At 20.2% G+C, this 21331-nt stretch overlaps 5 protein-coding genes across 5 annotated transcripts; all 5 read right to left on the bottom strand. All coding sequences in view use genetic code 6, as the record gives it.

The window, feature by feature from the left end:
• Positions 1 to 3516: 3516 nt before the first annotated feature.
• TTHERM_00717650 (cyclic nucleotide-binding domain protein) lies at positions 3517 to 4348 on the bottom strand (the record flags this gene model as incomplete). The annotated part of the gene is made up of 2 exons (XM_001015085.2): positions 3517 to 4184; positions 4243 to 4348. 2 exons carry the CDS (start codon positions 4346 to 4348, stop codon positions 3517 to 3519), a joined length of 774 nt encoding a protein of 257 aa, XP_001015085.2.
• A 545-nt stretch (positions 4349 to 4893) lies between these two features.
• Positions 4894 to 6106, bottom strand: TTHERM_000717659 (cyclic nucleotide-binding domain protein; the record flags this gene model as incomplete). Its single annotated transcript, XM_012798348.1, has 5 exons — positions 4894 to 4985; positions 5113 to 5561; positions 5607 to 5778; positions 5839 to 5976; positions 6031 to 6106. 5 exons carry the CDS (start codon positions 6104 to 6106, stop codon positions 4894 to 4896), a joined length of 927 nt encoding a protein of 308 aa, XP_012653802.1.
• Positions 6107 to 8415: 2309 nt separating this feature from the next.
• Positions 8416 to 12612, bottom strand: TTHERM_00717660 (cation channel family protein; the record flags this gene model as incomplete). The annotated part of the gene is made up of 7 exons (XM_001015086.2): positions 8416 to 9221; positions 9280 to 9710; positions 9963 to 10709; positions 10755 to 10926; positions 11034 to 11171; positions 11230 to 12216; positions 12273 to 12612. The coding sequence occupies 7 exons, from the start codon at positions 12610 to 12612 to the stop codon at positions 8416 to 8418; spliced, it is 3621 nt and encodes a 1206-aa protein (XP_001015086.2).
• Positions 12613 to 14504: 1892 nt separating this feature from the next.
• On the bottom strand, positions 14505 to 18714 carry TTHERM_00717670 (cation channel family protein; the record flags this gene model as incomplete). The annotated part of the gene is made up of 7 exons (XM_001015087.2): positions 14505 to 15313; positions 15372 to 15802; positions 16048 to 16794; positions 16840 to 17011; positions 17113 to 17250; positions 17308 to 18294; positions 18375 to 18714. 7 exons carry the CDS (start codon positions 18712 to 18714, stop codon positions 14505 to 14507), a joined length of 3624 nt encoding a protein of 1207 aa, XP_001015087.2.
• A 1594-nt stretch (positions 18715 to 20308) lies between these two features.
• Positions 20309 to 20584, bottom strand: TTHERM_000717689 (hypothetical protein; the record flags this gene model as incomplete). Its single annotated transcript, XM_012798349.1, has 1 exon — positions 20309 to 20584. One exon carries the CDS (start codon positions 20582 to 20584, stop codon positions 20309 to 20311), a length of 276 nt encoding a protein of 91 aa, XP_012653803.1.
• Positions 20585 to 21331: the final 747 nt, after the last annotated feature.

A 21331-nucleotide genomic window follows, 5' to 3' on the forward strand; every position in this document is an offset into this window, starting at 1 on the left:
TTTATTATTTTACTTAAAATAGGGCAAATACTTATTATCATAAGTAGAAATTTTATTATAAATTGTTAAAATATATTTAAATAAAGATAATAATAACTAATTTGTTGTTTCTTGTAAATTAAAAATATTTTTTATTTTAAGGGAATAGTAAATTAGATTTAAAAGTGAGCTATAAATATGTTTAAGGAAAATTTCAGATAAATGTCATAAACAAATTTAATGAATCAAATATTTTTAAATAATTCGAAATTTAATGGTCTTATTTTGAAACTTATTATTCAGTAAAATACTCAAAAATATAATATAAAGATACTATTAAATTATTCAAAAACAATGACGAAATAATTTAAAAATTGTAATAATTATGTTTTATATAATCAGTAAAATTGACATAGTATATTATATATAAAGCGAAGAAATAAAATCTAACAATATCTTATGATATTATACACAAACCAATAAATTTACCTATTTTATCAAAAATAAAAATTAAGATAATATGAATTAACTTTTAAATTTATAATTGATAAAGTCTAGTTAAATTCTAAAAAATTATGAATGAAAAAATAAATGTTTAGAATACATTAATTTTAAGCTTAATATTTAATTGAAAATCCTAATAATTTAAATATTGAAATATCATTTCAAGAAATAAATTGTTTAACGAGTTATTTTATCTTAATAAATAATATGAATAGATTTAAAAATTAAAAATAATGATGTAGTTTATTTAATGGTGTTGATTTTTAAAAATAATCTGAAATGGAAAGCATATGAATTAATTTAAAAATTAATAATTTTATTTAAGATGCTTTGATGAATTGTTAATATTGAAAGTATAAAATGATTTAAAAACAAAAAAAAAGATTTTTAAAAAATTTTGAATATGTGTAAAATAAAAACCTGATCACTAAAGAATATAAATAATATCTTCAATCTAAAAATATTTATTTTTGAATTTAATAAAATTTTTTCAATCTTCAATTTAATATCAAACCATTGTTAAATTTAAAGTTTAGTCTTCTTATTATCTGACATCCATCCAACTAAATACAATATTAATAAACAAAAATCGTCATCAGTTGAGAAGAATTATTAAAATTTATTGCAAATTCATTATTATCTCTTCTGTTTGTTTAGTTTTACTAAAATTTAAATAGAAACTCCTCTAAAGATTAAGCGAAAAATTAATTAAAAATATATAACTATTTATTACTATTTATTGGGCTGTTTTAATCATGAAAACACCAATAATTCTTAAAATGCTTTGTTAATTATATTTAATTTACAGGTTAATCAATAATATTAGTATATTGAATAGTTTAACTAATTTTTATTAATTAAAAAATTTTAAGAGGAAATTATGATAAATCATCTTATCTTTAATTTTCTGTATTAGCTATAGTATTTAATTATACCTGAGCAAGTATTAATGCTGTTTAAAAAGTTTTTATAATTTAATTTTTAAGTTTGATTTACACCACACTCAATAACTATATAATATTATCTATTCTCAATATCAAGATATCTATAAATAGTTAAAACTAGTAGTTAATTAAATTGTTTCTATTAAGAATTGAGATTATGATAATCATTTTTATTAACATTTATTTTATTTAAATTGAAATTTTTTAATTTGTGCTAGTACAAATATAATGAGAATGAACAAAGATTAGTACCGTCAATTCTATTAATAAAGAACCTGAAAAAAATTAATTATTTTTGAAAAAATGATTCTTATTAAAAAACACTCATATATTAAATCTTAATTCTTATATTAAAGAAAATAAAATTCAAATATTAATATATATTCATAAAAAAATTATATAATATAAAATTTATTTATTTATCATTTTAAATCATTTCAATGTGTTATTGCTACTCTTAGATGAACTGTTGTAAGATGACTTTCTGTTACTCTCTGACCTATTCTAATTAGATAAGTTATTATTATTATTATTATCTGGCTGATTAGAACTCTCTGACTGACTAGAATTCTCTGATTGACTAGATCAATCATTGCCGCTTTCATATTAAGTATCATTATATACATTATTGGAGAGATCCTCTATTATATCATTGAGCAAATCCTATTGTTGTTATTCGTCTTTCATTAATATGGTTTGCTTTTATAATTAGATTTCTATTTCATTAGTACATTAGTTAGGTTCTAATAATTCTAAAAAATAGATTTATCATAAATACTCCAAAATAACATTGATTTGAGTCCAAATTTTACTTAGATTATTAAAATCACCATGAGATAGCTGTCTTTCATCATATTTAGTATCTATAATTAGTAGTCAATAAGTTTATTTATTAAAGAATCTATGGAAAATAATTAAATCAGTATTTTTCATCATTATTATTAAATCATCCTTAATTAAATTCCACTTATACTATAAAATTAACAGTATTTGTGTTAATAAAACTAATAAAAAAACATGTAATTACCTAATATCTCTTTGTAAAATTAGCTTTACTATTTATGTAGTTTCTAAGGATTAGTAAAACCTTTTTAATATAAGCTTTATACTTAATGGTTTAAAGTTAGTTAGATATCAATTTTTTTAACCATATTTTTTTCTTCAAATAAATAAAGTTTAAATTAAAATTGCTCATAAAAATATAATAATAATAAATATTAATCCTATATTCTTATTGTATCGATACTGGACTTTATATAAATTAATAAGAAATATGATTATCAAATATAGAGTCAGCTAACTTACAATCAACAAAATTAAAAATTCTAACTGTATGTATCAGATTAGAATTTTATTATCTCTAATATTTGTTAAGCAATTATTGAATTATGTAAAAAAATTACCATATTTATAGTATAATTAATATTTGCATTTTAAGATATAGTTGATTACTAATAATTCAATTAAGCTAATATATATTGAGATGTTGTCTTGAGAATTGATATTTCATTAATAATTTTTTTTTTTGAGAATTTGGGATTAAAAGAGCAGACAAAAATAATCATGAACACACAAAAATTTAACATATTCTTTGTTATATTTTAAAAAGATTTATATTTTTTATTCTAAAAATCTTAATTATTTTTAAAAAAATGCTATCCAAAATAAAAAAAACCAAAAAAGCAATAAATATTTATATATCTCATTTTTATTTTTGCATAGAGTTATTTTTAAAATTATAATGTTAATTTTTTGAAAAAGAATATATGAAACTTTAAACATATTTATGCCTTTAAAATTAAAATATAAATTAATGAATAAGCATTAAAAAAATTATTTTAATTTTAAAAAAATTTCCAAATACATAAAAATTATGATTTTTAATTAGATGATATAAAAAATGAAAGAATAAACATTTAAATATAATAAAAATATTTACAAATTATTTATTAAAAGATTGTAGGATTCTACTAATATTTTAGTTGATATTCTATATAATAAATTAATAAGATCTTATTTTTATGGATTTCTGCCATCTGTTTAAGTTAATTTCATTAAACATTTTTATTTTTTGTTATATTCATTCAATTCAACAAAATTTTTAATTTTTGAAAATAAAAATTTTTCTTGTGTTAATGCTTTACTTTAAATTGTAATATTTGATAACTAAATTTGAGTTATTATAAGTGAAATAGTATTTGTAATCTTTCATTTTATCAAAATTGTATAAAAATAGTTTTTAAGCTGTTTAAATTGATTATGTCTTATATATTGTTGAAAATTGATGATAATCTCCATCTTAAGCTATCTAAAATTTTTAAATCTACTATCTTCTAACTATAGAAGTGGTTTTTTCTTTATTTCCATTTGAAGAATGAGTCAAAATTGATTATTAACTTTAAGAAGATAATTCATTCATTAGATCACTTTATAATTCATCTTTAATCAGTTTCAATTTTTTATTTTCTTAAATTTTGGAATTAGTGGTTTTCTTTTTTTTATCTTCAGGATAAAGTTATAAAGTAACAACGCTTGGTAAATATTTATGATACTTTTAATCCTAGGTGTAATGAGATTCTGAAATGAGATTTGCAGATAGGTTGATTGATTCCTACTCAATTTAGTTATTAGAGCAGGATTGAATTTTATCAACTTAAATATTATCAATGTAATTACTGTGCTTCAAAATAGTAGATTTTTTTTTCCTTTTGCGGATAGAGATTTTAGTATTTGAGGAGACTCCATCATTTTTATTACCTATAAATTTATTAAGTTTGAAAATTAATTTTTACTTAAATATTTATATTAATATTACAAACATCGCCTTAAGAATTAAAGTTGCTAAATGACATTTCTTCTTATGTAATACCACCTATTTAAGCATCATATTGCTTTTCTATTTAATTTTCATCATTGACCATGCTTTTTTATGCTTAATCAATAGAAACTATGTTAGCTATATTTTGTATTTAGTTTTTACTAGAATTAATAAACTATTAATCTATTTGAATCTATCTTTTGCTAAGCGATACCTATTCAAAATTACTTACAGAATAATTAAATTCATTTAACTAATTAAGATATTATTAACTGTTTTCATTTAGACATCCTTACTACTTTGCTTCTTCTATTTAAATATTTGAAAAACCTTAATTACTCTATTATTAAGCTGAATTAAAATAGCTCTGGTATTATAAATCCATTTTTAACTGGCTTTAGATTTTTAAGTTTGATTCAACTAAGTTTCTTTTTAAAAATAAAATATTAATTTCAAATATTATTTTAATATTAGAGTGGATGTATTAAAATAATTTAATTGAGTTATTATTAAAAAAATAATTTTGTTTTTTATATTTCAAATGAATTAAATGAAATTATTTAAATTACTTAGCCTTAAAAATTTTGGAATTTTTTCTTTTATATTGACTTCTTTCTTAAAATTTACGATAACAACTTTTTAAGTTTATCAGCTAATTGTCAAAATAGGAATTTATAATTGGACATTTCTAGATTATGTGATAGGGAGAGTTGCAAGAATAGCATTTAGTTTATATTTATCTGAAATTTTAATTCAATAAAATGTTATGCTAAATTGTTTTAAAAATTTCAAAATCTCTTTGGTTTCCTTAAATTATTTCAATAAAATCTTTTCTTTCAATTTTATAAAGCATAGATAATTTAATACACTTGGCTGTAGCTGTTCTTGGCATTTAAGAAAAAAATGCTAATTCACCAAATATTTAGTTTTCTGATAATGTTTTTAGTTGAAATGATAAACAGTTTTTATGTGCAGTATTTCGCAAAATCTCAATTTATCCACTATTTATCAAATAAATTGAATCATCTATATCTCCTTCTGAGAATATGACTTCTCCAGGAGATAATATGATTTCTTTCATAAAGAAAACAAGTTTATTGATTGATTATTGAGAAAAACAATTAAAGATGTTAAATTTTTTTAGTATTTAAAAATTTGCTTCCTAAATAATTTCTTCTCTTAGTTTAGGGGATAGAAAAGAAAGTACTTATTCTTCTTCTTCTAGTATTTTGCTATTAATTTCCTCTTCCTTAAAGTGTAAATACTAAATAGCACGGGCTTTAAGTTGTATGTTGACATTTTTTCTTTTTAAATATCTAAATAGAAATTATTTTATTTTTATATTTATTTTATATATTTACTTCTCAATGACTTTTGTTTTGTCTTTAATATTTTGATATGAAATTTAAAAATTATGGAGTATTTATCCTATATTATTTATCGAGAAGATAAATACGCAACTAAAGATGATTGTGTTGATAGATATGTATAAGGCTTCGCTATAGTTTGTAGCTACAATGTCTCCATACCCAACTATTTATAAGTATAATAAATAAATAATTGCGAAAATGTTTTTTTTAATTAATAAATTACTAGTTGTTATTGTATTTATTGCCCAGTAAAAAGAATAAATGTACTTAATATAATAAGCACTATTCTCTATATTTATATGCTAAAGCCAATTTTTTTCTTAACTTTAAAAAACAGTTAATAAATACCATCCTATGCATGCTTTATAAAAAAAAAATAAAATTCATTTTTGAAAAATATTTTTAAATTTTTTACAAATATGGGCTATTGCAAATATAAAAATAATGTGACTGAGCAATTCGTAAACTCTCTTTTAGCCTTAGCTAAGCATAATAATGTTTTATAGTCTATTAATTTTTTATTTCACACTATAAAGCTTAATGAATATGGTTAAAATCAACACATATTTAAATATACTATTTTCAGGGTTATAAGTAATTTAATTGGGCTTATAATTAATCTCCATATACAAAATAGCTAGGCTTATAAAATCTGCCAAAAAATGAAAGCTTAATAGGTAAGATTTTATTATGAAACTCCTATTTAGTATGATATCATCACTTCTAAATATAGCTTAATTTAAAGCTTAAAGTATATCTAAACCCATTATTGATATGGCTACAATGCAATAAATAGTAAACTAAGTAGAATTTTAATCATTTTGGTTAAAGAATGCTAAAACTGAAAGAAAAAAAAAGAAACCAAAACAATAAGTTATACTAAGTATATCGTAAAGAATGATAGTTTTGCTTGTGGGAATAAAAATAGGCAATTATTTAATTAATTCTTCTAAGCTTTGTTAAAATTATAAGATAGTAGAATTTTAGTAAAATTAATTATCTTCAAAATAATAACAGCTGTCTGCAATTTTTTCAATTTGGAACTTTGATAAATTTTCTGGTTTTCTATTTTTACTTATTAACTTGACGTTTTTTATGAATTTTAATACCTTTGCATGAACCATTCTAGGTAGCAAATTAAATTAAATTATCTTCTATTGTTTATTCTATAAATTCTTCTTATTTACAATAACTGAACATCTTTGATCCTTCTAATTTTGGTTGATCAAAGGTTTTTATAATTTTTTAAACAAAAGGTTCGATTAATTGTCATTTTTATTCAAATAAATATCATTTTTTTAAATGAATAAATCCTATTTAGGTAGAATATTTTACAAGTTGTGGCTTATATGCATTTGGTTGGTAAGGCTGTTATCATATTAAGTATAACCTTTTTTATTTTAATAATAATTTTATCAATATTAATCTTGTAAGTAGAAGTAATTATTAGATATAAATATTTTTATAAATATTATACCTTAATATTTGGTATAAAATTAGGAACAGCTTTTCTGCTTGCTACAGCTTGTATTAACCTAATTCATTTGGCTTCTCTCTAGCTCATTTAAGATAGTATTTTCAATTTAAATTTTTTCATTTATCTAATATATTTAGTTTTAAGTCACTTCATCAAAATTAAAAGAAACTTTTAGATCAGAATCACCCTGCAAACCTTATTTGATTTGATCACTCCTATCGTCAATTATCCAAGACTTTTTAAATGTACTTTCATTTTACTTATTATTATTATTATCTAAAAACTCAGATTCAGTTTTATTGTCTGCCATGGAACTTTATATATTCATTTACCTTTTTTTAATTAATAACTTTTTAATGCGATATTTTTTTAACATTAATTCTTTATATAAAGAATATAATTTGATAGATTTTTTTTTCAATTATATTATCTTTAATAAGCTTTACCACTAAGCTAGAAATCAATCAGGTTCATAAATGTAATGTGTGGGTGGAAAGCAACAAAATAATATTTTTTAAAAAAATTAGACCTTTAAAGCCTATCCTTAGATGCTATATTAACCTTAAAATAAATCTTTAAAATAAAAAATTCTTTTTACTTATTTATTTTTAAATAAAATATATGTTATTCAGAAAGTGAATTTAAATTAAAATAATATTAATACTTTTTAAAAAATTTGTTTAGTTGTTTTTAGGAAATGTTAAAATGATTGGCTTATATATTACTTTTTAATATTAATTAATAGATTGATATGAGACATAAAATATATAAATTAATCAATTAGCTAGGGAAGTTAAGAGGATTATCTCAAAGAACTAATAAAAACTAAATATATTTGTGTATTATTAATTAGATAAATTTTTTTAGACATCAAATTTCTTAAATGATAAAAGTTCGTTTAAAGCAAAATTTTAATTAATTAAAAAAGTTTCCAGTAAAAAATTGTTAATTATAACTATGCTTGATCTATTTGTCATTAATAAAGAGCATTTTAATAAATAGAAAGAACTTGGGGAAGTTTTTTAAATCAACATAAATTTTAAAATAAATGCTTATGAAATTTAAATTAGTCATTTTTAATGCATTTCCTTATCTCAAAATTTTATTACAAAAAATGTGAACTTTCTTAAAATAAACATTAAACAAAGAGAAAGAAATTTAATTATTAAAAAGCATATATTGAATTTTAAATAAAATAAGCAATTGAATGAATACATTTAAATATGGCTTAGAAATTAATTTTTTTTATATGATATGTTTTATAAGTATATATAAATTAAATAAATAGATAAACTTTTTAATCATTTTAAGATCATTGTTATTTCAAATATTTTTATCAAAAACTTTGGGGTTCTTGCTACAAGATTTTGTTGATATTCCATAGCAAATCTTATTTTTTTGTTATTTCTTCAAAAATAAATATCTTGATCTAGGAGAAAGTCTAAATTTTAGTTTGTCATTTTCGCTATAATGATTAGAAGAACTTATTCTTGAAAAAAGCAATTTAAAATTTATATTTAATAATGCATTATACTCTTTTATAATTAAGTTGTAATTATTTTATGGTAAAAAGTATTTGTAATTTTTTGCTAAATCAAAATCATATTAAAACAATTTTTAAAGGACTTCAACCGATAATCTATTACCTGATATTGTGTATTATTGATCTCCATCTAGCGTTTTACATGCTTTTTAAATTAAAGTTTTCTTTCCCAAAGATGTAGTTTTTTCTCTTTTACCATTTGAAGAAGTAGTCATCCCTGATAATTGGCTTTAATAAGATTAATCATTCTTATCATTTTATAAGTCATCCTTACAAAATTTAATTATCTTATTTTCTTGAGCTTTGGAACTATTAATTTTATTTTTTTTATCCTCTGGATAAAGTTATAAAGTAGCATTGATTGGTAAATATTTATAATACTTTTAATCTTATGAGTAAACAAATTCTGTAATTAGATTTGATGATAAATTGATCGATTCCTATTCAAATTGATTAGTAGAACAAGGTTGAATTTTATCAACTTAAATGCTATCTGTGCAATTGGAATGTTTTAAAATAATAGAATCTTTTTTCCTTTTATGATTAGATGTTTTTGTATTAGATGAGATGCCATCATTTTTATTACCTTTAAAATATTAAGTTTGATATGTTAATTTCAATCTTTAATTTTTATATTAAATTACAAATGTCGCCTAAAGAATTAACGTGGCTCAATGATAATTCTTCCTATCCAAGTCCTTATTAAAGATCTTACTCTTTTTCAAATTAAACGCCTTCGTTAAGAGTATTATTTCTTGAACTTATACCTAATAAAACTATATTAGCTATGTTTTGAGCTTAATTTTTAGTAGGATTAATATACTATTAATCAATTTAAATTAATTTTTTGCTATAAGCAACTTATTCGCAGATGTTTGCTTAGCTATTATAATCATTTTGCTGATTTAAATTTTACTAACTATTTTAGTTAATAGACCCCTTTATTTTTGATTCCTCCATTTAAATATTTGATGTAAATTACTAACTTAAAACAGGTTCAGAATTAAAAAAATTCTAGTATTCTAAATTCATTTTTAACTAGCTTAGTATTTCTACATTTAGACCTTCTAAATTTCTTTTTTATTTAAGATTAATTAAAATATTTATCTTCTTTAATAAAAATATTTATACAGATATTTTACTCTGAATATTTTCCATTATAAATTTTAGTTTATATTTTTATAGATAAAAAAAATTAAAAAAAACTCAAGGATACCCAAAGTAAAATATCTGTTTTTCAAAACTTCAAATTCAAAGTAGAACTAAGAATTAAGAAATAAACGAACAAATAAATATATTTAATTTTAATGAGTTTTTTATAAATTACTTTGCTTAGAATACTCTTACATTTTTTCTATTGAACTTCTTCCTCTCTTATTAGGTGTGATAATTATTTTTTAAATTTATTAACTAATAATCAAAAGCTTAATTGACAATTGGGCATTTTTAGATTATATGGTTGCTAGAATTGCAAGAATAGCATTTAGTTTATATTTATTTGAAATCATGATTGAGTAAAATTTAATGTTAAATTGATTTAAAAACTTCAAAATCCATTTGATTTTGTTAAATGATTTCAATAAAATCTTTTCTTTCTATTTTGTAAAGTGTGGATAAATTTAAACTCTTTGCAGTTGCTGTTCTTGGCATTTAAGAAAAAAATGCTATCTCACCAAATATTTAATTTTCTGATAATGTTTTCAGTATGAAATTTGAACAGCTTTTTGATGTAGTGTTTTGCAAAATCTAAATTTTTCCTTTAGTTATCAAATAAATTGAATCATCTATATCTCCTTCTGAGAATATGATTTCTCCAGGAGAAACTATTATTTCTTTCATTTAGAAAACTAGTTTATTAATTGATTGTTGAGAAAAACTATTGAAAATATTAAATTTTTTAAGTATTTAAGAATTTGCTTCCTAAATGATTTCCTCTCTAAGTTTAAGAGATAAAACAGAGACAACTTATTCTTCTTCTTTCAATAATTTGCTATTAATTTCTTCTTCTAAAAAAAAAAGATATTAAATAACACGAGTTTTCAGTTATATGTTGACATTCTTTCTTTTGAGATATCTATTTAAAAATTATTTTATTTTTTATTATTTTTAAAAAATTTACTTTTCAATAATTTAGGTTTAGTTTTTAATATTTTAATTTGACATCTAAACTTCATGGAGTATTTAACCTATGTTATTAATTGAAAAAGCAAAAACGCAGCTAAAAATGATTGTGTTGATAGATATGTATAAGGCTTCACTATAGTTTGTTGCAACAATATCTCCGTAGCCAACTATATATTTATTATATTGCAAAATTAATTAATTAATTGAGCTTATAAAAATTTAAATAAAAATTAAGGTTTTAAAAGAGTTAATTAATTTATTTCTTGAATTCTACCTGTTGACATTGTAATAATTGCCCAGTAAAAAGAGTAAATATACTTTATATGGTAAGCGCTGTTCTCTAAATTAATTTTTTAAAGCCAATTTCTTTCATTTTCTAGAATAAATGTTAAAGAGTACCATCCTATGCAGGCTTTTAAAAAATTATTTTAAATATTTCTAATAAAAAGTAAAGATATATATATATTTACATATGTGTGCTATTTAAAGGACACTAAAAATTTAGCTAATTAACTAATATAAATGCTTTTAATTTTAACTGAGTGTCATCACATTTTTAATTCTTTATATTTTTTGCTTCACACCAAAGAGCTTTACAAATATGATAACAATTTACATATATTTCCAAAAATTATTTTCAGGATTGAAAGTAATTTAATTAGGGCTAGAAACTATCAAAGAAAATAGCGCTATAAGACTAACAAAATCTGTTAAGAAATGAAAACTTAGCAAATATGATTTAATTATGAATTCTCTTTCTAAAACTATGATATCCCATTTAAATATAGCCATGTTGAAGGACTCAAGTATATCTAGAAGCATTATGACTACACTTAAAAGACAAGTAAAAGCGAATTAGTTTGAATTTAATTCAGCTTAGTTGAAGAAAGCAAATATTGAAAAGAAAAAAAAGAACAAGTAGAAATAAATAATGCCTAATAAATCAAAAAGAATTATTATCTTGTTAGTAGGAATCAAAATAGGGATATGTTAAATTAATTGCTAAGTTTTTTTTAACAAATTAAAAAAAATAGAGTTATTCTATGGTGAATCCTTTTCAAAATAGTAGCAACTATCTGAAATAATTTCAATTTAAAATTTAGATATGTTATCTAATTTTCTGTTTTTGTATAAAAGCTTCATCTTTTTTATAAACTCTAAAACTTTTAGCCTTACATTTACCATGGTATATAATTAGTTTGCCTTTTTAATTTTTTGTTAGTTAGATTAGATATGATTGATATGTTAAGAGCTTTTCTTATCTTTCTATCTGTTGCTTATTTAAAATACTAATGAATTTCGATGAAGATTTTATTTTTAATGCTCGTCATGTTTAGAATGTATTCTATTTCTTGAGGTTAAGCAGTTATGAACTTGTATTTCGTTTTGACTGTTCAAACTTTATTATTTCTAATCTTCGACTCTTTTTTTTTAATGTTCACCATATAATTGTTTTTCTTTTTTAAAAACAAAGCTAAAGTTAAAATTAAAGTTATTTGAATAAAATATTTACCATTATCTTTGATATTAAAGATGAAAATATTATTTTACTTGCTACAGTTAGTGTTAAATTGAAAGAATTAGGTTTTTTCTATATCATTTACGTTGTTATTATCTGTTTACACTTTTTATTTTATTTTCGAGTTTGCATTTTGAATAATATCTTCAAAGCTACTGATAGCTTTAAGACCTGAATCTCCTTGCAATCCCTATTTGATTTACTCACACCTATCATCTATAATATATTTTTAGCAAGGTCTTTCAAATATACTATCATTTTATTGTTCTTTTTTTGCTAAGAATTCGGATTCAGTGTTATTTTCAATTATTGTACTTAATTTATTAAGATCCATTTATTAAAAGCTTCAATGAATGTATGTTAATCTTTTTTTCTAATCTTTTTAATTGTAATAAATTATTGCTTTACTTTAATTAACTTTTATAATTTTATATAAAATTAATATTAAACATAAGCTTTTAAAAAAATTATTGCCTTTTTGTGATATACTAAATAATTAATAATAAACAATAAATCCCTCACTAAAAAAGAAATTAATTTGTTTGAAAGTATCTCCATTTTAAAGATTGTATTGAAATCAAAGCAAGACTAATCAAATAATAGGATTTTCTCATCATCAAAAAATATTGCTCTATTAGATTTTATTTTATTTCTTTTTTTGATATGTAAATTTATTTATATTTTAATTTGTTTTACTTCTATAACACAAATTATTAATAAAGCTTTTTTACCAATTTCAATATTAACTATTAACTTATTTTTTTCTAGTACTTATAAATGACGGAATTAAAACTAATTATAAGATTAATCTTTTAATATATGGTTAATCAGAAACAAAAAAGAAAAATAATTATTAAACATGTTTGTTTTAATTAAATTAATTTTTTTAATAAGAAAATAGTTTGCATAAAAATAAAATAAACAAATAATTTAACATAAAAATGAAACATTATAAACAAATTAATATTATTTATTTTATATATTAGATAAATTATGTCTTTCTCACTATTAAGGTTCAGCAGGAGCTCTGCTATTAAATTATTGTGATATTTAAAGTGTGGTTAAAAATATTTTCAATTAAAATACTGATCTAATATGAGGTGCTTTTTGATACCAAGGAAATTTGCTTTAGTTTTTAAAAAAATAAAATTAATTTAAAGTTAAAAACCTAAAATTTAAATAAGAACTGAGTCTGATTATATAGAAGAAATAATACTCCCTATCCTATTTTTATGTTATAAAAAGTTAATATAAAGATCTTAAAAAGATTTCAATTAATTCACATATAATATTCACCTAAAAAAAATACAAAGAATAGCTATAGATTTTTTCACAATTATATTATCTTTAGCAAGCCTTAGCTCTAAGCTAGAAATTAAAAAAAATTTGTGGGTCAAAAGCAACAAAATAATAATTTTTTTAAAAATTAGACTTTTAAAGCTTATCCTTAGATGCTATATTAACTTTAAAATAAAAAGTCCTTTTTGCTTATTTATTTTTAAATATAAAATATGTTATTCATAAAGTGAATTCAAATTAAAATAATATTAATACTTTTTATAAATTTGTTTAGTTGTTCATATGAATTATTTGTATGATTGGTTGATAATTACTTTTTAATATTAATTAATAGATTGATATGAGATATAAAATATCAAAATCAATCAATTAATTAGGGAATTTAAGAGAATAATCTCAAACAACTAATAAAAACTAAATATATTTGTGAATTATTAATTAGATCTATTTTTTTAGACATCAAATTTTTAAATAATAAAAGTTCGTTAAAGCAAAATTTTAATTAATTAAAAGAGTTTCCAGTAAAATTTTGTTAATTATAACTATGCTTGATCTATTTGTCTTTAAAAAAGAACATTTTAATAAATAGAAAGAACTTGGGGAAGTTTTTTAAATCAACATAAATTTTAAAATAAATGATAATTAAATATAAATTAGCCATTTTAAATGCGTATTCTTATCTAAAATTGTATTTAAAAAAATGTGAATTTCCTTAAAATAAACATTAAAGAAAAAGAAAGAAATTCAATTATTTTTCAAAATTTATAAAAAAATAATAATTCATAAACATAGATCTAATTTTCAATAAAATAAGCAATAGAATGAATATATTCAATTAAAACTTAGAAATTAATTTTTATATGATATGTTTTATAAGTGAAAAAAAATAAATAAATAGATTTAAAATAATTTTTTAATTATGTTATTTCAAATATTTTTATCAAAAACTTTGGGGTTCTTGTTACAAGATTTTGTTGATACTCCATAGCAAATCTTATTTTTTTGTTATTTCTTCATAAATATATATCTTGATCTAGGAGAGAGTCTAGGTTTTAGCTTATCATTATCGTTCTACTACTTTGAAGTTTATGTTCCTGAAAAAAATAATTTAAAATTTATATTTTATAGTGCGTTATACTCCTTTATAACTAAGTTGTAATTATTAAATGGTAAAAAGTATTTGTAATTTTTTGCTAAGTCAAAATCATATTAAAACAATTTTTATAGTGCTACAATCGATTGTCTATTACCTAACATTGTCTATTATTAATCTCCATCATGCGTTTTTAATACTTTTTATAATTAAGATTTTCTACCCAAAGATGTAGTTTTTTCTCTTTTACCATTTGAAGAAGTAGTCATCATTGATAATTGGCTTTACTAAGATTATTCATTCTTTAAATCATTTTATAACTCATCTTTACATAGTTTAATTATCTTATTTTCTTGAGTTTTGGAGCTGATTATTTTATTTTTTTTATCCTCTGGATAAAGTTATAAAGAAGCATAGCTTGGTAAATATTTATGAAACTTTTAATCCTGTGAATAATGAGATTCTGTAATTAGATTTGCGGACAAATTGATTGATTCCTATTCAAATTAATTAGTAGAACAAGATTGAATTTTATCAACTTAAATGTTATCTATGTAATTATAATTCTTTAAAATAGTCGATTTTTTTTTACTTTTATGAATAGATATTTTTGAATTAGATGAGATACCATCATTTTTATTACCTTTAAAGTTATTAAGTTAGATATGTTAATTTTAATCTTTAAATTTTATATAAATTACAAATGTCGCCTAAAGAATGAAAGTGGCTAAATGATACTTCATCCTATCCAAGTCCTTATTAAAAATCTTACTCTTTTTCAAATTAAATGCCTTCATTAATGGTATTGTTTCTTAAACTTAAATCTCCTAAAACTTTATTAGCTACGTTTTGAGATTGATTTTTAGTAGGATTAATATACTATTAATCTATTTAAATTAAGTTTTTACTCTTTGTAACTTATTCACAATTATTTAATGTGTTATTAAAATCATTTAGTTAATTAAAATATAACTAACTATTTTCGTTAATACATCCATGTAGTTTTGATTCTTCCATTTAAATATTTGATGCAAATTACTAACTTAATTCAAGTTCAGAATTAAAAAAATTCTAGTATTCTAAATCCATTTTTAACTAATTTTGTATTTATATATTTAGACCTGCTAAATTTCTTTTTTATTTAAGAATAATTTAAGTTTTCATAAATTATAAAATTTATACAGATATTTTACTCGAATATTTCCTTTAAAAATTTTAGTTTATATCTACCGTAATTAATTTTTATTGATAAAAAAATTTAAAAAAATCAGGGTTACCCAAAGTAAAATATCTGCTTTCAAAACTTCAAAATAACAAAATAAGAATTAAGAAATAAATGAACAAATATAATTAATTTTAATGAATTATATAAATTACTTTGCTTAGTATATTCTTATATTTTGTCTATTGAATTTCTGTCTCACTTATTATGTGTGATAATTATTTTTTAAGTTTATTAACTAGCAATCAAAAGCTTAATGGACAATCGGGCATTTTTAGATTATATGATTGCTAGAATTGCAAGAATAGCATTTAGTTTATATTTATTTGAAATCATAATTGAGTAAAATTTAATGTTAAATTGATTTAAAAACTTCAAAATCCATTTGATTTTGTTAAACTATTTCAATAAAATCTTTTCTTTCTATTTTGTAAAGTGTGGATAAATTTAAACTCTTTGCAGTTGCTGTTCTTGGCATTTAAGAAAAAAATGCTATCTCACCAAATATTTAATTTTCTGATAATGTTTTCAGTTGGAATATTGAACAACTTTTTTATGCAGTATTTTACAAAATCTAAATTTATCCGCTAGTTATCAAATAAATTGAATCATCTCTATCTCCTTCTGAGAATATGACTTCTCCAGGAGAAACTATTATTTCTTTCATTTAGAAAACTAGTTTATTGATTGATTGTTGAGAAAAACAATTAAAAATATTAAATTTTTTAAGTATTTAAGAATTTGCTTCCTAAATGATTTCCTCTCTAAGTTTAAGAGATAAAATAGAGAGAACTTATTCTTCTTCTTTTAATAATTTACTATTTATTTCTTCTTCTAAAAAAAAAAGATATTAAATAACACGAGTTTTAAGTTATATGTTGACATTCTTTCTTTTGAGATATCTAATTAAAAATAATTTTATTTTTTATTATTTTTAAAAAATTTACTTTTCAATAACTTAAGTTTGGTTTTTAATATTCTAATGTGACATCTAAATATCATGGAGGATTTATCCTATGTTATTAATTGAAAAAGCAAATACACAGCTAAAAATGATTGTGTTGATAGATATGTATAAGGCTTCACTATAGTTTGTTGCAACAATGTCTCCGTAGCCAACTATATATTTATGTTACAAAATAAATTAATTGAGCTTATAAAAAATTTAAATAAAAATTAAGGTTGTAAAAGACGTAATTAATTTATTTCTTAAATTCTACCTGTTGACATTGTAATAATTGCCCAGTAAAATGAGTAAATATACTTTATATGGTAAGCGCTGTTCTCTAAATTAATTTTTTAAAGCCAATTTCTTTCATTTTCTTGAATAAATGTTAATGAATACCACCCTATACATGCTTTTTTAAAAATTATTTTAAATATTTCTAATAAAAAGTAAAGATATATATATTTACATATGTGAGCTATTTAAAGGACACTAAAAATTTAGCTAACTAATTTATAGAAATGCTTTTAATTTTAACTGAGCGTAATGACATTTTTAATTCTTTATATTTTTTGCTTCACACCATAGAGCTTTACAAATACAATAACAATTTAAATATATTTCCAAATATTATTTTCAGGATTGAAAGTAATTTAGTTAGGGTTAGAAACTATCTCTGAAAATAGAGCTATAAGACTAACAAAATCTGTTAAGAAATGAAAACTTAGCAAATATGATTTAATTATGAATTCTCTTTCTAAAATTATGATATCCCTTCTAAATACAGCCATATTGAAAGATTCAAGTATATCTAAAAGCATTAGGACTACACTTAAAAGACAAGTAAAAGCGAATTAGTTTGAGTTTAATTCAGCTTAGTTGAAGAAAGCAAATATTGAAAAGAAAAAAAAGAACAAGTAGAAATAGATAATGCCTAATAAATCAAAAAGAATTATTATCTTGTTAGTAGGAATCAAAATAGGGATATGTTAAATTAATTTCTTAGTTCTTTTGAACAAATTAAAAAAAATGGAGTGTTTCTATGATAAATCTTTTTCAAAATAGTAGCAACTATCTGAAATAACTTCAATTTAAAATTTAGATAAGTTATCTAATTTTCTGTTTTTGTATATAAGCTTCATCTTTTTTACAAACTCTAAAACTTTTAGCTTTACATTTACCATAGTATATAATTAGTTTGCTTTTTTAATTTTTTGTTAGTTAAATTAGCTTTAATTGATATATAAAGAGCATGTCTTATCTCTCTATCTGCTCATTGTTTAAATGACTTATGTATTTCGACGGGTATTTTATTTTAAATGTTCGTCATATTTAGAATTTTATTTATTTCTTGTTGCTGAGCAGATATTAACTTATATCTCATTTTGATTATTCAATACTTATTATTTCTAATCTTCTACTTTTTTTTATTAATTTTCACTAGATGAGTTTTCTTCTTTTTTAAAAAAAACAAAGCTAAAGCTAAAATCAATAGTAGAAATAATAAAATTAAAGTTGTTTGGATTAAATATTTACCGTTATCGTTGATATTAAAGATGGACATATTATTTTACTTGCTACAAGTAATGTTAAATTGATAGAATTAGCTTTTATCTAACTCATTTATGTTGTTATTATCTATTTACACTTTTTATTTTATTTTTGAGTTTGCATTTTGGATAACATCTTCAAAGCTGCTGATTACTTTAAGGCCTGAATCTCCTTGCAATCCCTACTTGATTTACTCACTCCTATCATCTATAATCCATTTTTAGCAAGATCTTTCAAATATATTTGCACTTTGTTGCTCTTTTTTTGCTAAGAATTCAGATTCAGTGTTATTTTCAATTATTGTACTTAATTTATTAAGATCCATTTATTAGAAACTTCAATGGATGTATATTAATCTATTTTTCTAATCTTTTAATTGTGATAAATTATTGCTTTGATTTAGCTAATTATTATAAATATATTTACAATTTATATTAAAAATAAGCTTATAAAAATTATTGCCTTTTCATATATACTCAATAAACTAGCACTAAGAATAAATGATAATTTAGTTAAAAAGAAATTAATTTTTTTGAAAGCCTTTCCATTTAAAAAAATGTATTGATATCAAAGCAATAATTATCAAAAAATGGGAGTATCTCTCCATTAAAAAAATGCTCTATTAAATTTTATATTAATTTATCAATAAATAAATAAAGAAATAAATAAATATATTAAATAGCATTAAGTTATAATCACTTTTAAAAAATTATTTTATTTTATTTTTTATTTTTATATGCAAATTCTGACCATAAAATAAATTATAAACATAACATTTAAACAAATTTTAAATTAAATATCCACCATTTTTTTAATATTAATTATTAAATGATGTAATTAAAACTATTTATTAGATTAATTTTTAATATTAATTTATGGACAATTAAAAACAATAAAAAAAATTAATTTTTAAATGAAAATAATTATTAAAACAAAATATTTTATATTAATTAAATTAATTATTTTTATAAGTTAATTGTTAGAGTAAAAATATAGAAAAACAATTTTTTTAACTTTAGAAAGAAACATTTTGTACAAATTAATATTAAATATATAAAAATAAGATAAATTATACTTTTAGTAAAAATACAAAAGAAATTTAAAATTATTTTATTTATTTCCTTGTTTTTAATTTTAATTATTTTTTACTAAAAAGATTAAGTTAAATAAAAATATTTTCAAAAAGCATATTATAATTTCTCCATATAAGTAGAAAAGACTAAATACAAGAAATATAATTTTAAGCTGCTCCAAATTTTTAAAAACCTCAAGCATCATTATGTAAATAAGTAAGTGTTAACGGATATAGAAAAGTTATTACTATTTTATAAAAAAAAATAATATAGCTGTTCCTTATTTTTAAATTCCACTGATTGAATATAATTAACCACATAATTTGCATTAGTATTTACATAAAAAATTATTTTGGGGCTATTTAAAAGAAAATTTTTAATATTTTATACAAACAATTTTTTTTAAATGTGACGATAGAGATAGGGTAGATTTTATGAAAAATAAAAATTAAATTTCTTTTATCAATTAATCTTCAGGGGTGATGATGTCATATAAAACCGTTATTTGCATAATGTTGTAATAGATGTTTATTACTTAATATATACGATATTCAATCAAATAAGTAATAAAAAATAGCAATTATATCTATATTTGATAAATGGACTATGAAAATCTAATATTAATGATAGTTTCTATTATGTTTATTAATGAAAAATAAAAAATTTAAATAATTAATTATTTTATGATATGAATAGTGTTAGTAATCTAACACAAAATGATAGAAAAGCAATTTTACTTTCTAATTTATTTAAATTTTTTTGAAGAAATTTGCTTTTAATAAAAAATTAACAAGAAAAGAAAGAAAGAAATGAATTTAAGAATTTTGATAATAATTAATTTTATTTTCACTAAGATTATCCCATGTGCTAGTTAAGATGGTCCTATTAATAGCTAATGTGATTAAATTTGTTAGAATTGCTCAAGTGATAAAATATTTCAATGTCTTGGATGCAAATATCCATATTATTTTGATCAGGATAGTTAGGATTGTGTTTTATCTTGCCCTAGTAGAACATATTAAAACTAATAAATGGAATGTGCTACTTGCATTTCTAAATATTGCTTAAGTTGTTCATCTTCTGAATGCTTCTAATGCTAATCTGGATACTCTCTGGACCCATAAAATAATGTAAGTTTTCTTTTGATATTTTTAAAATAATTATATTTTTACACTTCAGTAAGAATGTATTGCTAATTGTGAAAATGGCTAGTATTTGTTAGATGGAGAATGCGTTTATGAATGTAGCCTTTAATCACTGAACCTCTCCTTAGATACATCTTCTAATACATGTATTTAACTTTAGAGCTGTCCTTTGCTATCTTATATTCCTACAACTTAGGCAGTAGGTTAAATTCAATATTTCAGTACATTTATTGATGAAAGTAAATTGAAAGTTTATTTAATTAATTGCGTTTTTTCATTATTTTGTTTGCATTATTATATTTTTAAATTTATTAAGAATCAAATATAATACAAACTTGATTTTTAGTAACTTAAAAAGGGAATGCTTTTTAAAAACCTACTTCTTTAAAATTAATCTTTTAAAGAAATTTAAATTTTACAAAAGTTTTTTAGGTAGATAAAAAGTGGGATTTGCCTTTATTTTTTACTAAAAGTAAAAACATTTATGAAATAATCAAATACAATAAGATTTAAAAACTAAAAATTGATAGAATTAAAATAAATAAATTTTTTGTTAAAAAATATTTTTTCTGAATTTATTAAAAATATTGATTGAATTAGTATTATAAAAACTATAAATTTCAACACAAATCTTTGCTAATTTTTAATTTAAAAATTTTATATGTTATTATTCATTTTAGAAATATTTAAAAAAATTATTTATAAAAAAGTAAAAACTAAAATT

This window comes from Tetrahymena thermophila (assembly GCF_000189635.1).
Source record: "Tetrahymena thermophila SB210 genomic scaffold scf_8254592, whole genome shotgun sequence".
Classification (NCBI taxonomy): domain Eukaryota; phylum Ciliophora; class Oligohymenophorea; order Hymenostomatida; family Tetrahymenidae; genus Tetrahymena; species Tetrahymena thermophila.